Below are 17,431 nucleotides of genomic sequence, written 5' to 3'. Positions count from 1 at the left end.
TCTCCGTTACAATGCATGTCACATTTGACGCTTTACGTTTTTACACGGGTTCGTAATTATTAATTTTGTACAATAGTATTAGGTTTGTACGATTACTTATGTACACGCTCGCGGTTTCAGTATATCGCAAAGCGACGAGTTGATAAAAAAAAAAGTTTCAGAATCAATTGCAGCGAGTAAAAGGCGTTGGCGAACGTCAGGGAACTCTCCGCGTGCTTCGAGTTACGCCTTCCAGCGTCGAATATTTCATTCGGATTATATTTTTCACGTTTGCTTAACGCGTATTGTGTGGCGCGAGCGATCGGCGGGCATTGCGTAATCGATGGCTTGCCTGGTTGCGATATCCTTTCGCTTGATGATAGTCTGCGCCGGTTTCTTCGTCGTTGGGGCCCACGTACCTTTGTGTTCGCACGCACATGACCGGATTTGCAACAATACCGAGGCGGCAATTTTCCCCAACCGTTTCCTCGAGGACCGTCGAGCGCGAGCACTGCACCAACGGTGATAACTTGAGCGAATTAGCCGCGAATCGTGAATCTAACTTTGCCTCGACTTGGGAAAAAGGTATCGACGAGCGAGCGGATCTTCGCGCTTAGAAAATGCACTTGGTAAAAATGTGCTGGACACCCAGTACAACTGCTCCGACCTAATTAGATGCTTGATATTGTAAAATTGATTATGCTTTAGGTGCGGCATCGGAGATTTTATCTACTATCAATTTTGTACTACATAACTGAGCTGAAGCGGGAAGGAGGAGGGGCAGGTGTGGTCGCTCTGGTTAATTAAAGTCCGCTGTAAAGCAACAAATTGTTACGAAATACATCCTTACTCAGGTACATTGCAAGCGTGAAGTTGTACGAGATAAATTCTCAACGACGCGAGAACGATCCGCCGAATGTGTTAGCTGCAAATAATGCTGAAAGGAGAGCAGTATTTTTAAATAATAATGATCAAATTTGCAAGATCCAACAAACTCGCGTTGTCGAAAGTCTGCTTTCGTTCGGACGGTGTCCCGGTTTCCGTGAATCGGTTTCCCGATCGTCGTTGACGTTTCTCCGTGGGAAATCCTTGATGCCTCGAAATTGCTACTGTCGAAAATTGAGCACCACTGCGAGGACTCCTTGAACGTGCGCGCCCGCGCACGGCGCGCCATGCGCCAGTCTTTTACCGAAGCGAAGGGCAGAGCAGTGAAACTGCGAACCGACGGGTACATCGGCACACATCCTATCCCGTGTGCAAGTGTTCGTGCATACGTGCGTGTACGCACGGGCGCGACAGTGCACGCAGCCGAAACGCGCGCGCTCACACCCACACTCTTTCGCACACACAGGGCGCACGTATGTAGTACTCTCGGCCGCCGCGTCCGCGTAAGGGTGCGCTGGCATTCCCCTCGCGTCCCAACCTAACCTACCCCTACCCGGTCCGGTCTGGAGTCGTCCCTTCGGCCGGAGTTGAACCGCCAGCCGGCCGATCCCCGCGTCCCCACCATCTTCCCCTCCTCCAGCTGGCGGCCTCCACCATTGCGCCGCGGACGACTGGAGCGCGCACACAGCTGCCACATTACACATCGTCGCGCCGCGCGTCGGAGTGCGCGAAGTCTGCCCGCCGGAGAAACGCGCATCGACGCCGTCGTTCCTGTCTAGCCGGTCCGGTCGGCCGCTAACCTAAAGACCGCCGAGGGACCGCCGCCGGCGCGCCACTCACGCCGGTTCTCGTTCTTTGTGCGCGTCGTCGTCGTCGTCGTCGGCCGCCACGCGCTTACGTGCGCAAGCGGATCCTTTGTCCCGACGCCTCTCGCCCAACGGTTGCGGATCGGGCGCGCGAACCGAACCGGAGGATCGGTGCGGCCTCTTCTCGCCCGGTGCGTTGCGCGCGCAGAATGTCCAACTCACGTAGGAGACATTCGTACCTGCCTTAATCTAACGCGACCTTGAACTTGTGTGCCTGTGCCTGTGCCTGCCTGTTCCCGATCGCTCTCTCTCTCGTGGACGCCCGCGCGAGGGTGGGAAAGCGCGGGGAGAAAAAAGTGCGCGAGACGACGAAGCCGGCGACGTCCAGCAACCTGGACGGGATGTTCTCCTACGCAACCTTTCCGACGATGGGGTAAGACGCTTTCAGAGCTTTCTTCCTTTACCGCGTCCGGTCGACGGGGCTGTGCCGCCTCCCCTCCGGCCAGGCCGGTCCCGGCCTGCCGAAACCACCTTCGGGCTGTTTCCCTTTTGTCCACGCGAAATATTTCCTCGAGGCTGCCGAAAACGTGTCCGTCTCGTTTTTGCGCTCGAAGCACATAGGCGCCGAAAAGTCGTTCGCCGACTCGAGCCTCGATGCCGGAAAACTCGAAGCCAGTTTTTTTTTTTTTTTTTTTTTTTCTTCGCCGCGGGAAACATTCGCGTCGCGACGACGCGTTTTTGTCTTTAACCGCAAACAATGGGAGTCGCGACGTGCCCGAGGAAGGAACAATGATACTGCCCGCGCTGGTGAACCTCTTCAAGGTAAAACGTAGCCCGGTCCGCCCGGTGTGCTTTCCTCGAAATCCCCCCGCGATCTTTCTTGCTCGGGTTTTTTTTGTCGCGCTGTCACGCTCGGCGCTCGGCTCTCCAATCGTCGCTTTGTGTACGCTATTCCGCCCGACGTGTCTCGCTCGAAGCCGTATTTCCTTCGAGCGAAGCGCGTTAGACATCGTAAATATGTCCCGTTAGTGAACAGGAACTCTCTCTCTCTCTTTCTTTTGCTCTCTCTCTTTCTCAATGAAAGAGATGATCTTCGCCAAGCTCGGGGTAAACCAGCTCGATGAAAATTTTTACGTCGAATGTAACGTTACGTTCGCGATTGACGTGGATTAACGTCCAGTTACTCGAGAAAGCCGCGCGATTGACACCCGTTCGGCCTCTTGTCAAACATGTTCGCTACTCGTCACGCACTTCCACGTTCTCGAGACTCCAAAAGTCTCGGTTATCACCGAAACGCCGGTCTGTTAACGGACGCATTTACGACGCCCAGCCTCTCCAACGCCTGCTCTCGTTCCGCTTCCTTTGTCTCTCAAACGTTCGACCGTTTTCTCCCTCTTTTCCGCCTCTCACGTGCGACTTCCACCGTCTGTCCGGAACGACGCCCGGTCGTCGTTTCTCCCGACGTCTCGCGGAACCGCGTCTCGTAGGAAACAAATCGCGTTTAGGTCCGACGAGGATCAAGCCGTGAGCCGTCACGCCGATTTCTCGGTGCCGGAGGAAAGAAAAGAGAGCATAAGAAAAAAAAGAGAAAGAAAGAAAAAAAAAAGAGACGAGAGGGAAAGGAGAAACCGGCGGCGATCGTTCTTCCTCTCTCTTCCGCTCGCTTCTTCTCGCTGGAAAGCTTCCTACGTTGTCCTGGCAACGGGATGTCGCGACAGGGCGGAGGACACGAGACGGCGAGTTGTCACGATCATGTAGGTTGGATTGGGTTAGCTTAGGTCGGCAACTTCTTCGTCTCTCTACCTCCGTCTTCTTCTTTCGCTCCGCCGTCCGCCGCGAGATCGGTCGTCATGGCAACGTCAAAACAAGACGCGGGATGTTCGGCGACGCGCCGGAATTCTTGACGATTGCACGTCAGCCGCACGGGCAAGACTTGTCAATATTTTACCGTAAAGGCTGGTCCGAGTGAACGACTACCGCCAAGCCTCCGTCGTTAAACGCGTCCTTTGCCGATTCCGCCGGCGACGTAAACAACCGGCATCCACGTCTTTCTCATCCCCGCAACCCACCCGGGCTCGTCATCAGCGACTGTCGAAACGCGTGCTTTCGAAACCCGATCACGTGGCAGTGTATCTTAACAACACGCTTTGGCATGGGAAAATAACGTGAGGTTTCATTTAGAGACGCGGTCGGTGATCGTAACATCCATGTCGGCTGTAAAAGTAACGAGTCTTTTATTTTAATAGTACAACGTAACTTTATTCTTTTTTCTCTTTTTTTTATTTTATTTTATTTTATTTATTTATTTTTTTTTTACGGGAACCGTTCGGAGTGGAGCAATGTTGAGAGCTCACATGGTTTCGCAAGGCGGATTCGTTTCGCGTTTCATTGTCGCTGGAGCTACGTGCGTGATTTATATTCCGCGCGTACTCTTGAAATTGAATGCGAAAACGAGCGCTTCGCGTTCTCGTCGTTGCACAAAGGGTCTCGATAGCTTTTGCCGGACGTCTGCTTGCGCCAGGGAGTCCCGGCGACGCGATATCTGGTCTTGTTCTCGATACAGAATTTACCACGCGCGCGATGAGAGGGAAAAAAAACGAAGAAACTTATGGAAGATGGAAAAACCGACGAAGAGAATCGATCGCCGTCGCGGTTTCTAGTGACATAGACCTTGATCGACGCGCAAACCCGCCGTCGGCTTCTCTTTTCGTATTCCTTCCTCGTATCTTTTTCATCTCGCAGAGTTTCACCTACACCTTCGCGGTTTTTCGTCTTTTCCGTTGATTGCTTTCCGCTCCCTTCCCCTTTTCTGTCTCTTTTTTTTTTTTTTTTCTTTTACCTTCTTTTACCTTACTTTATCCCTTAACGAACGTACAACATTCTTCTTCGAATTAAAAAGCAGTACTCTTTTTTTATTTTATTTCAGATGTAAGTTTTCTTAGTTTGTCCAAAGTTTCTTGGATATCGTTAATTATGTCGAGCCGCGTGACGTGTTCGTATGCGAACGTCGAGCTTTGTCGCGAGCTGGAATAATCCACTGGGTAGCCAAATGCGTACCTAAGCGTTCGTGAAGGAATCGCATCTAAATTACGCGATACGTTACGCACGTGCGCGCAAAATTATTATAGCGACGCGCGAAGGCGTCGAAGCTGTAATGCGCGAGATTTTGTCGCTTAATCGGTCATTATATCGGCGATGTTACATATACACGTAACGGTTACAATCACGCAGTTAATCTCTGATTGCATTTTAGTCACAGGACACCTGCTTAATTGGAGTTGTAACAAGCGGTCGGTAAAACCCTTCCGTGCGAATTCGTCGGGCCGTTAAAACTATTTTGCCGTTCATTAACGGCGGGGCGCGGTACGTTTCTATCGAATAACGCGGAAAATGCGGTTACGCAAAATTTGACGCAATATCTTGATAAAATATTCCACGCGGATCTTTACACGGGACGTTAATTCAGTGCCATTATTTAAATCGACGCGAGAGCGAAATATCGAGTGGAAATATTGGAAATATTTTTCTCTCCCGTGAGATACGCTTCTGATTTTGAAACGAGGGGAAAAAAAAAAAAAAAAAAAGAAGGAAGTTCGCGGACCTTTCAAGGCTGTATCTTGCACAGAAATAATTACGCGATACAGAAATATGATACAGAAATAATGATATGTCGCGAGCTGTTTATTTAGCTTATCTCGCGCGCATTAAGTTTCTTTTTTTTTTTTTCTCTTTCTCATTAAATTGCACGTTCCGAGACGAATATCTTATAATGACTCACGGCGATCGATTAATGATAATTGAGAGATTTAGCGTTATTCATTGGAATGCTTAGTCTCTCTCTTTCTCTCTTTTACTTTTTCTCTGTTTCGCATCGCTTCTGCTTGACCAACGTTGATAATTCCCCGCGCGAAAGATCGAGGAGAAAATTACTCGGACCGGACTAGTTGAAATTCGACTGGCAGACAGTCGCCTCGCGAAATGTGTCGCGGCCGGACGGGATTCTTATTTGATCGAATCCGTTTTATCGATCATAAAGCTGTCATGACAACGACATCGCCTCTTGCGTAATGCCACTTGGAAACGTGACTCGATGGGGGCACCTTTACCGAGCATCGAGTTACTCGGCGGCTTGCTCGACAACCTGCACACAGTTCCACAATCTTGCGCTCGGCGCAGCTTCGCGATCGATATTATGCAATCACGTGACGAGCACTATTTCGCACTGCAAAATTCCCTCACGTTTCTCGGATTCTTGTTTACCCGGGAAATAGCGAAATACATCCTCATTTTTTTTCTCTTTCTTTTTCTTAAACCCCCCTTCTTTTTCACCGACCGGCTGCTTTCTTGCGTTCCGAAGCACGGTATCGAACTTGAACGAATTGATAAATCACGGAACGATACAAGACGACCCCGAATTAAACTTATGGAGCCGATGCAACGATCATTACTTTGTCCCTTGCCAAATTGATAATGAACAGTATCGATATCGAGAACAGCGGAGCTGGTAAGTGTCCCTCGCGTTATCTCATACACGACGAGATACACATCGGCAATCGGAGCTGCCGTTCCGATTATCGTCGAACATCACTTGGCAGAAGCATATTTTCCGACCGAATGGTGCCGAGTAATGCGTGCGCGATTTCTTTCTGCTCCTTTTTTCATTTTTATTCTGGAGCTTACAGTCTTCGAGTTGCCAATGACAATGGCGCCTTCACGTCGCCCGGGGGGTTACATTTTTGATACGCGGCGGCAAACGCGGATGCGAGGGGAGGGGAATCGCGAACTGGTTGTTCTTTGATAAAAGTCAGCAGGCCACTGCTGGAGGCCAGTTTTTGGTCGCGATACGCATCGCACGCTCCTTTTTTTTCCCTCTCTTTTCCAGGACTCGGTCCCGACGTAGTTGTCCCGTCTGCAAAACGTCCCGTTTTAACGAGCGAAGGGTCAAGCGAAGGAAGGGAGGAAGGGAGCCCGCGCGTGTTGCGCGATTTCGCCCGATATCGTTTCGCGTACGCGAATGATTTATGAGACGACGCGTTTTTCCCGCAGCCCACTCGCGTCAGAGAGAACGATAGAGAGAAAGAGAGATCACCACTCGTAGCGTACGGGCAGTTAAAAGCGACGCGTGTGTGCGCACATAAATACACGTCGTGTTGCGTTCTGCATTTCGTCACGCGTCTCGGCCGGCGCGCTCGCGACCGCTTCCCACGCGGCGCCCGGCCGCGCGTGATATTTTGCATCGACAGCGTTAAATCGCGCAAAACCTTTTGCCCTCTCTTCCCTCTCCTCGCTCCACGAAAATTCCGCGTTTGTCACACCGAGAAAATTCGAATTAGCGCGGAAATCGCGTCGATTTCGTTATACCGCCTCCGGAAATCGCGGGCGACTCGCGCGACGCCGAAACAACACGCTCGTAAACGTCACTTTCCTCGGAACTTGATCTAATTAAATTAACCTCGGTTTGAATTAAACTCGCGTGAAAACGAATTGCGTTGCTGCGCGAGTAATAAAATGTAAATGAGCGACGCTACGCCGCCGCGAGCCTGAGCGAATTACAACTTTCGAGTAGCAAATCGGCCGGATTTAAAAAGTTTACCGCCACTCTTGCAAATCTGTCCGCGACCGTCGCGGAGAGGTGTTGCACCCGAGAAAAGTGATCGATCTCGAAAGTCGGCGAAGGTGAGCTTCGACGGATTCGCGCGACGCGCAAAATATTCACGCCGATGAGATACGGTGCACCGCTGCGGTGTCTCTCTTTCTCGATTTCATCCGGCCTCTGATTGAGAAGGTGCCACAGTCCTCGAGAGCGAGACCCCAAGGTCGAGCATTCCTTCACCTCGTGCGATTTTTGTTTCTTTGTTTGGCTCTCCACGCGGCACGCCGACCTCTCCCGTCTCCGTCAGGTCTCTTTTTCGTTCTTTTCGTCTCTCTTTCCTCATCTTTACTCGATTCCATAGCGACGGTTTCTCACCTCTCTCCGATTTCTCTTTTATCCAGCGTTTCTTGATTCGTCCTTTTCTCCTTTCCTTCCTTTCTTTCTTTCTTTCTTTTTTTTTATTCTCGTGCGAATCGATATCTTCGAATAATATCTCAGTTTCTTACTTTTTTTTTTAACTTTTTTTAAATATATATTTTTATATATATTTTTTTAATTAATGCACGACTAGTGAATGTGAAAAGAAAATGAGATATAAAATTTATCTCAATTTTAAATAATAGAAGTTTCCATTTTAATAAGTATAGCTTCGATTAAATAAATTAAAGAAAATGCGATTACTAGCTTGCGACTTTCGCATACGATGAATATCGAATTGGGTAATTCAGTTAATGTTCGGCCGTCCCACCAGATGTTGTTTTACTCTTCTTTTTAAATCAGATTTTAATCGACAAGATCGCTTTTTTTTCTTTCTTTATTATTTAATTTGCACGTATAATAACTTGATAAGTCGTTTCTAAGAATTTAACCGGGACGCCTTCACAATATCGTCGATAGGAAGTATTCGTGAGTCCGATCACGATCTGGTTTTACTCATAATTCACGTTAATCCGATTCTTCATTGATATACCCTACCTGCCAATTCCCTTGAATTATTCACCTCGGTATAGATCACGTTCTGCGCGAATACATCGAAATTACCGATGCGAATTTCCGTTTATGAAGTCTTCTCAATTACCCCGTTACTTATGTACGGCTCTGTGTTAATAATTCCCCGCTCTATACCGTCTCCTTCCACATCACCAGATCGCGGTGCAAGTTATTGATCTTCGCGGCAAGCTGAAATCCGTTCGAAATAATCACCGAGAAAGTCAAAGCGGGTCGGCGTGGAGTTTTCATTCCATTTGTAGAAATTAGCGACTACTGTTAACTGGCTTCCTTCAATTAGGAAGCGCAACGAGCGTCGCGATCACAACGAATCCTAATAGCAAGGCGATTGAATTATCCCCGTAAATGCGGGGGAATACAAAATGCTTTCGTGCTTAATCGTACTCGATGACGCGGATTAATGCATCTCGAGGCGCGGCCGCGAATACGGAGAACGAATATCGCGATTCGGTGCTGAAAGCACGGTGGAAGCACACAGGGAATCCGCGAATGGGCTCTGGAAGAGTTTTCGTATGGCCGTATTGCGGGGCTCCCGAGGGCCCCGAAATCTTTGCCAGGTGTGCGGGAACAGCTGCTCTCTCACCGCGCCGGGGATACGTGCAAAAGTTCTTTCTATACGCAGCGCGCCTGGCTGCGAGATGCATTTTATTTAAAGATGACGAATGCGAAATAGATTTATCGCCCTGCCGAGGCGCGTTTCGCCAGCCGTACCTCACCGCTTTTCCTACCGTAATGATACAGATGCACCGCGATGCAATACGCGTCCTATATTTTTGTAAATTTCGACACAGAAGTGTTATTAATATTACTATTGATGTAACTTTATTTATTATAAATTACGCGTTTCATGTTTTAACTCTAGACGTTATTCCATATAATAACGTTATTGAGAAATCAATTATTGCCGCGCAGAATTTTTAGAGACTTCCGTAAAAGAAGAAGAAAAAAAATGCCACGTTATGATGGTTTAGTTTCGAGAGAAGATTCTCGGGTTGAATGCAAATGAAATTCGCGAATGTCGCCCGGAATACGAACGACGAAAGTCCTGCGACCTCTGAAACCGTCGCGTAACACGCCGCGTTCGCCAGTTGGTACGGCTCTCTTCCGGTGTAGGAAACGTATGGCTGCCTCTCGGAAAGTGCCTAATCGTGTCTGGTAGACGAAACCGCCGACGATTGCCGAGGGAAATCGCTGGAAATTGAAAATTGCGTCGTAAAGAGGCCGGGATTTCGCGAATGCATTTTTATAACCCGCGCCAACGCCGAGCGAAACGGCGGCCGATTTACGTTAGTACGCTGAATAATTACCGAAGCTAGGTCAACCGGTTAAAACAAGATTCTGCCGATTTCGCGTGCAGAATCGCGTATACGATCTTGTTACGTGATACGTTACGAGATGCGCTTTTCCGAGGCTGCTCTCGACGCCGCCGTTTTCTGCGCGCAACGTATCGCAAAACTTACGCAACCGCAATCGAGATTCTATCCGTCACCGTTGCTGGAAAGCGAACACCGGCCACATCTAAAGTGTCCAACCAAATCGGCCACTTTCTCGCTTCGCGGGCAAACTTTTTTTTCACTCGAGCCTCTCGCTCTTTTTCCGCTCTCGCTTTCTAGACCTATACCCCGCGAGGAGCGAATACGTTGCGTCGCGATTAATGTTACGTCGGAAAATTTTATCTGATTTTTTTTTCTCTCGTGAGTAAATTACTTGACCTTTCCTCCTCTCTTTTAATCTACCTTCAATCCGCGATCATTATTTTATATTAATTCCCGGGAATCGCAAATCAACGATTTTGGGATACGTACCGCGATCGCGTTGCGTTTCTGCCTTGGTGGTCGATAAGTTTGAGGAAGTCTCGAACGTAGGTAGTTAGAAGATTAAAAGCTAACAACGTCGTTATCGAAATCGCCAATTATACGCTATTATGTAGTATTTATTCTGCCGGAGATGCGAGCGAGCTGCTCTTAACTGTCGTGATTTTAGAAAAAGCAACGGGACGAGTTACGTGGAAATGCACTCGGTTACCGAGCGCGTACGCGCCGCCGCGTCTGTCGAAGGCCGCGGTTTGCGCGACAGTAGGCAGACAGGCCGGGCAAGCAACGGAGCGAGGGAGCCGGCCTGCCTGGCTTACAGTCTCTGGAGCAGGATCGTTGTACGTTGTTGAATGGGCTCTTTGTGTCGTCCCGACGATGATGCGAACGCCTCGACGCCGACACACGAGCTTCTCCTCGAGACCTCTCTTCGAGTTCCCTGTCAAAGATCGAGGGCGGTGAACGGCCGGCGAGGACGAGCAAAACCGTTAGTCGAATTAGTGCCGAATCGACCCCGCCCTCGTGCATTAGACAACGCTGATGGCCGATGTTGCAGTCTCCGCGAGACCACATCTCTCTTCCTCTCTCTCTCTCTCTCTCTCTCTCTCTCTCTCTCTCTCTCTCTCTCTCTCTCTCTTTCTCTTTCCCCCTTTCTCTCTGTACCGTCTAACGCGGTCTCGGTATTATTGCGGGGCGACGATCCAACAGCTGTGGCGCGTGGCGCGAGAGGGGCACAGCGGGAAAGGTCTGCGAAGCTGTATCCGTACGAGTGCTACCACCTGGCTCCGGCGCGGACCCACCAGGCGCTTCAATTACCGCGTGTGTCGGTTACCGGGGAGATCCGATCCTCCGTGGCCAACTTCCACGCTTCTCGCACCTTCCCCTGGGCTCGGTTCTACGCGGCGAATTGCGACGAGCCGCGTTAAAGCACCTTTACCTCCGACGCGGCCGGAAGTCGTGGGTAACGCTATTACGTTTAATAAGATAACGGCGCGTCACGCGACCTTTTTCATACCTCCACGTTTGGCTTCCGATTAAAAGTAGCTCCGCCGTTAAATCGTAACGCCCTGGAAACGGAACGTCCACCCGATACGAGACGAAAATCACGTCACGCGTGTGAACGCGGCGGCAGATACCGATATAAATATCATACGCCGCGCGCGCGTGATATTGTTCGCCCGGAGTTATTCGCCAAACGCGCTTTATCCGATTAAGCGCGACCTGCCGTTAAAATCCGCGGTGGTGTCCTGGAAATAACATGCGGTATTTTTGTATGCGTCTTCCGCGATGATGGGAACGACGGAGTGGGAGTGGATCGATTCATAAACAAACTCCACGGTAGCCAGAGAGACGACTCACGTGACGTCGCGAATTGACGTATTCCGCAAAAATAATATCTCGGGGGTGTGCGCAACGAGTAATATTTCACTAGATTAAACTCGTCATTTTATTAACCCAAACAACCTCCCTTCCGTCGTCGTCGTTAAATGTTACGATATTATTTCGTTAGAATGTGTTACAATAATTGCATATACGTATACGATTCAGTTCGCGATCTTTTCGTTTCCGCTTTTTCTTTTTCGTATCTTCCTCAATTAACGATCTTCCCCGATCTTATCGGTCTCGTTGCCGTCGGCGTCTAACATCGGCTCGTGCCTCATTAGTCTGTACCGATTGTCGAGATGAATGACCGGGTTATATTTCGCGAAAGCGATCAGCTGCAAACAGATGCAATAGGTGGTCTTTAAGCGGTGAAGACTACAGTTACTCGCGCATTAATCCTGCGCCGGTCAATATTTTTCGGAATATACAAAATTTCCGGGAAATGTGTCCTATGCGTCGCCGCCTCGATGCGAGAATTTTTTTATTTTTAACGAAAGTACCGGAAAGAGCAGCAAGAACGATGGGCATTATCGTTGAAAAGTCGACACGACGGCGGAGTCGTCGTTACCGAAAATCCCGGCGACGTCGCTCGCAATAAGCCGCTTACCGCTGGTGTATTCCTAGTCCTCCCTTACGGACCCGTCTACCCTCCGGGCTATGAAGTTTCTCATTGCCGTGGCTGTCAATATTAAACCGAGCCCGCGTTCCGTGTGTCAATGACGACAATAGCTACGAGGGCCATTACGACCTGGGTAACGCGGTTTAATCATTTGACAGTCGCGAACGAGCAAAAATCATGGCCCCCCCCCCTGTTTCTGTGCCACCCCACCGTCCCTTACAAATCACTATGTATCCAGCACTCGAATATACTGTCCGCGAAACAACAAAAACGCTTACTTTCTCTTTTATTCTATTGTATATTTTTATATCAAACAAAAGTACGCTGTTACTATTAGTTTCATAGAATCATTTTTGGTTTCTAAAAATACAATACTGCATTTCAAATACGGGGAGTTGAATACAGTCTCGCGGGTTTTTAATTAAAGCAAAAATTTAATTGTCTTGAGTTAAAATGATTCTGAGAATTTGACGGTGTCGTTAAATGGTCTTGTCGCGATTACGTCGTCGCGGCCTCCGGCCTTCGAAGCGTCGATGTCGTTGATAAGAGATTTTTCGGATTCGAAAGCATGTGGCGGGGGAGGACGTGCCTACGTGGCGTTTTTCGTATTTACCAGAGTTCTTTTGTGCGCGGCGAAGGGACGGCTCCGGGTGAAAGGCTCTCGGGTCGAACAAAAAGCACAAAAGCTATCTCGAAGCCAGAGCAATGGCCGCCGACTTTCGCACCCTTTTCTCCTCCCCGTAAACAAGATTCGCCGTGGCGTTTCTCGTCGAGTCGACGCGCGAGAGAGCTTCGGGTCTCTTTATCATTGAAATAGCGACAGTCGCGGCGAAGCCAGACGCGTCAGGAAGACGAGGTCGACGCGGGAGGCACTTCTCGTATCGGATCGCGCTAATTAATTCCACGAAGTTCAACTCCGCGCCTTCAGACGGTCGCAAATCAAGAGGAACGGGGCAGGCCGGATCGAACGAGACGCCCCACTTTTGCTGCGCCGTTAAATTTTCGCCGTGGGCGAAAGCGTGACGACAATCGTTTACGAAACCTATCGGAAGCACAATCGGTGGATCGGCGGTGATAACGAGAGATTTGTAGCGAGGAGATTTGCCCCGAACGTGCCCGCTCAGTGAAAGGCCCGCCGAGACGTTTTCTGCGGGAGCGTTCGAGCGAGTGAGCGTGCAAATGTGAGAAAATGAGACGGCGAAGAGAAATAAGAGAGAGTAAGAGAAGCACCACGCGAAAGGCGCGCGCGCGACCGTGCGCAACATCGCCGAATATGGATTTAATGCGGCACAGCGGAAATCGAATTATGCCATTAGAAGCCACAAAGAAGACACTCGCGTGGAAACCTTTGCAAAACCTTCCCTTGGTAAGCCGAATGGCTGACCTGAATGCACCAAGGGTCTTCATCAGCTAACTTGTATTCTATCGATATATTATTTATTTTTTTTTATATTTTTTATTTTTATGGTTTTCGCTGCGAAACATAATTTCGTCGAAAAATTATAATTAAATTAAAATAATTTATTGTAGATAATATAAAAATAAAGGAAAAAAAAATTAATTTTATTTTCTTGTTAATTTAATAAAGAAGTGACAAATCGCTTCTTTCAAAGTAACCCGTTCATCGATCGTTGATTCCGTTCATCGATCGTGTCACTTTCCCTTCGCACTTAATCCGCTCTCGTAATTAAAGTCTTAAAGGTTCGCGAGTAACGCGCGAAAATCGTACGACCTCGTTTATTCGGCGTGGTCGGTCCTCATAAATTTTCGTTAAAGTTAATTGAGATTTAATCAATCCACCGTCTCGTCCCAGTTCTATTTTCGGTTAGGTAGCGGCAAATGATTAAATCGCGATTACCGCTGATTAATATTTACGAGAGCGAGTCGAAAGCGGTATTTCAATTTGACGAATAAACAATAGCGTTTTCTTCTTCCGTGTTACGTTAAAGTTGCGCGACACTGTGATAATACCGTAATCGCGCACGTGTGCGCGCGGGCACGAGCACACAGTGGCGGAAAAGAGCGAGAAGAAGGACAGAGGGGAAAGATTATACGTAGGCGATGTTGGTTCGCTACTAGCACCTCGCGTAACCTCCGACACTTTGGAAAAATATTTCGTTATGTGTGTGCCCTGAATCTGCTGATCAGATTCCGATAAACTTTGGCGCTAAATATCTAATATCCGGAACCAAGACGCGAGATTTACGGTACCATATTCTCGTGTCGCTGACGCTTTCAGTGCTTATTGTTATATACTCCTTTTCGTCGATAAGCCGCTCTCTCTATAGGACATGTGTGACGCGCTAAAACTTTGACACCTTGACGCCACGGCGGAAAGGGCCACCTCTGTCGCAGCAACTTTTTAATCCCGGTAGCGGGCAATAAGGTGTCGAGCCCGGGAAACACGAAGCGTTCACGGCGTGGCAATAATTCAAAGGCGTTACGTGCGAAAAAGTTAGCGGGGGACGATTGGACCGGCGAGAAACTACGTCAGAGAGGCCCGTTTTATAATTCAATAAATATCGAGGCCGAGTCATATTCGGCCGCTACGTCGCGGCGTCTCCAATCGCCCGGAAGGATTAAACGCGCTGGATTCCCGGTGCGCTTGGCTACGTTGTATTTCGCAGACCCGCTGTCTACCCCTACAGTGTATTGATCTCAGGGGGATGATTTTTAAGACGAGTTTCGCACCAAGTGCCACAGATGGCATCACTTTACAGTCGTGCCTCGTGGATACCCTCGAATTTATTGTCCCGATTCGGATTTCGTCGGGGGTGGAAATCGCAAGCAAAGATGCCTTCAATGAAGTTGAATGAAAGCTATTCTTATAGCTGTGAATTAATTTTTCCTCCATCTTGTGAATATTTTATCGTATTCCCGATTGATTAATTAGATTTTTGTATAATATATGTTTTTTATGGGTTATATCTTATGTATAATTTTACATCTGTATTGATGTTACGGCTTATTAAGATTCATAATTTGTAGAATAATTTATAGAATAATGGAGATACTGAACAATAATCGGGACAGATAGAGCTAGAGAGAAACAGAGAGGGTGGGGGAGAATTGTAATTTAAAAAACATTTTATTGGATTTGCGAACGTTACGGGATGCCTCGAAATAAAAATTAAGAAGTATTTATCTTGTATAAAGCCTAGCACTTTGCTACGAGTTAGCTCACGGCAAGTTCGTATTAACTTCCTACTTACATTCCATAATAATTAATAAGAGACAGACATAAATAAGGGGAACTTTCCGGATGTACAGCGCAAACTTCTGAAAGCTCACTTTGCGGGAAGCCGTTTTTATTATCTCCTCGATATTACGAAGCACGATATTACGAAGTTTTGGAGGATAGGTCCTTACAGCACGATAAAAATGTAGAGACGCGGGCGGCTCGAACCACCGCGTGTTCATTTTGAGAGCGGATTCCAGTTTTCGCGAGGGAACGTACAGGTATGATTTCTCTACGTTTATTCAATTGATAACTTCGCAAAAGTAAAATCGCGGATATTTTCCGCCGCGTATCCGCCGGTGGTCGTAACGATTTTACAGTCCCCAGAGAATGGCGAATCGTTGATAAAATATTACGCGGCTCTCTTTTGTCGCGCGACAACCGATGACGCGAGCTAGCACCATTCCTCGCTTCTTCCAGAAGGGGATGAAGATTTTTAACGCCGCGCGACATTCGCGGTAGAAGCGAAGCGGTCCCGAACGACACATCTATCCCGATCCGCGGACGTTTAATGATTACGCTTACACGTCGCCGAGGTTATTGACCAGGAAGTCAGCTTCGTCAGAGGAGATAGGGGTGGAAAGGCGGTGTCGACGGCGGCGGCGGTGGGTTCGAACGAGGGGGAGTGAAGCGGTAGCAAGCCGAGTTCGCCCGCTGTTCTCTCAGAAGGGGTAGGAGTATTACAGATCTGCAATACAGTCACCGTTCCCTTTTGCATGGTGGTTCGCTCGCAGTCCGCGCATCGTACGTGTGCGTTCAGTCGCGAGCACGCGCGCGCGCGCGCGTTTGTGTGCGCATATTTGCCTCCTCCTTGGAAGGAGGCATGCCGCTAACGGGGAATAGAAACGTTTTGTTACCGTGGCAGGACGAGGGGTGGCCGCGGGAAAGGATGGAAAAGCGGTTGCGAGAGGGTGTTGTAGGTGGTCGGGGCCGCAGGGTGGTACGGAATCAGACAGATCCGCAGGTGGTTCTCAATCCGTTGCCGGCCCCATGTGCGTCACGCCGCAGAATACCCTCAACGAGGCGTGCCTGCCGAGGCCCTCGTTTCACCGATGCATTTTTATTTCACTCCGACTGCCCCTCGAAAGCTAACGGGGAGACGAGTGCCCCGCCAAATCGTCGAAACACACTCTTCCGTTGTTACGTTGCAATTCACTTTGCCAATGACGCGTTCAGATGAGCTCTGCGCGAGGCACTTGCGTGTATATCGTGAATTTTGGATTACCCTCGTATTATTTAATTAACTTTGTTTATTTTGCTAAATTGAATATTTTACTAAATGGCTCGAAATATTGCGACAACAGGCACTGAAGCTGATAACGTATTTATGTACGTGATAAATGTCCATTCACCGAACGTTAAATGTATATACGTATTCTGCATCTCGGCAAAAAAAAAAAATTTCCTGAAAGTTTTTAATAAAACGTTCAGCTTTTGTCAATACGCAGGGTGTATTGAAATACCCGCTGCTTATGAAATGGTGGTGAAAAGATATTTTCTCTTATCGGCGACTAATATTTAAAATCGTATTTCAAATCTGACGCTCGAGATATTTTCGTTCCCGATGCTGAAAATATACTTTTTTTTAATCATTTATATAAAAGAATATTGATCAAGAATTTACAAGTTTATAAAATTTTATCGCTCAAAAATTTGCCGATATGACAGTTTAACGTTTGATAAAAAGAGTTATATCGCGGGCGCGTGTTGAAAAATTTATCCTGGCTTGTTTTCACTACGCTGTGCGCTCGCTGTGTTACGCTTCCATTATCGCGAGATTTCTCTTAAGTTTTTTCCCCTTTTAATCATCCGCTATAAATAAAATCTTCGCTATTTATTTTCCTACTTGTTCCGATACGATTTAATCGATATTAATTGCAATTAATTAGCAATCATTTGATACAAATTTCGAAATTATCACAATCGCATTTAATATCGCGAATAAACCGTCCTTACCGTTCGCGCAACGAAACGTCGTTATTAAAACTCAATTGTTGCAATAAATAATAATGCGACGGTAATTCCGGTCGGGATGATCGCTAGATATCGCCGGGAAACGATGACGACGGAGGGTAAAGGGGGTGATGGTTGGTCGTTAAACGTGAGACT

The 17,431-nt window shown here is 48.1% G+C and overlaps 1 protein-coding gene across 5 annotated transcripts in view; it reads left to right on the top strand.

The window, feature by feature from the left end:
* Positions 1 to 17,431, top strand: part of Msi (RNA-binding protein musashi) — an 85,089-nt gene that overhangs the window by 46,566 nt on the left and 21,092 nt on the right. Inside the window, exon 1 of one of the 5 annotated variants that reach the window (XM_070673736.1) lies at positions 1,445 to 2,103. The exons of the other annotated variants lie outside the window; for them this stretch is intronic. Within the exon in view, the coding sequence (XP_070529837.1) occupies positions 2,072 to 2,103 (32 nt within the window). The 5' untranslated portion in view covers positions 1,445 to 2,071. Of the gene's footprint in view, positions 1 to 1,444; positions 2,104 to 17,431 lie in introns of those variants that run through there. 5 annotated transcript variants of the gene reach the window in all.

The sequence above is a fragment of the Cardiocondyla obscurior genome, linkage group LG02 (assembly GCF_019399895.1).
Source record: "Cardiocondyla obscurior isolate alpha-2009 linkage group LG02, Cobs3.1, whole genome shotgun sequence".
NCBI classification, from domain to species: Eukaryota; Metazoa; Arthropoda; class Insecta; order Hymenoptera; family Formicidae; genus Cardiocondyla; species Cardiocondyla obscurior.
This window is presented reverse-complemented; position numbering and strand designations above follow the sequence as displayed.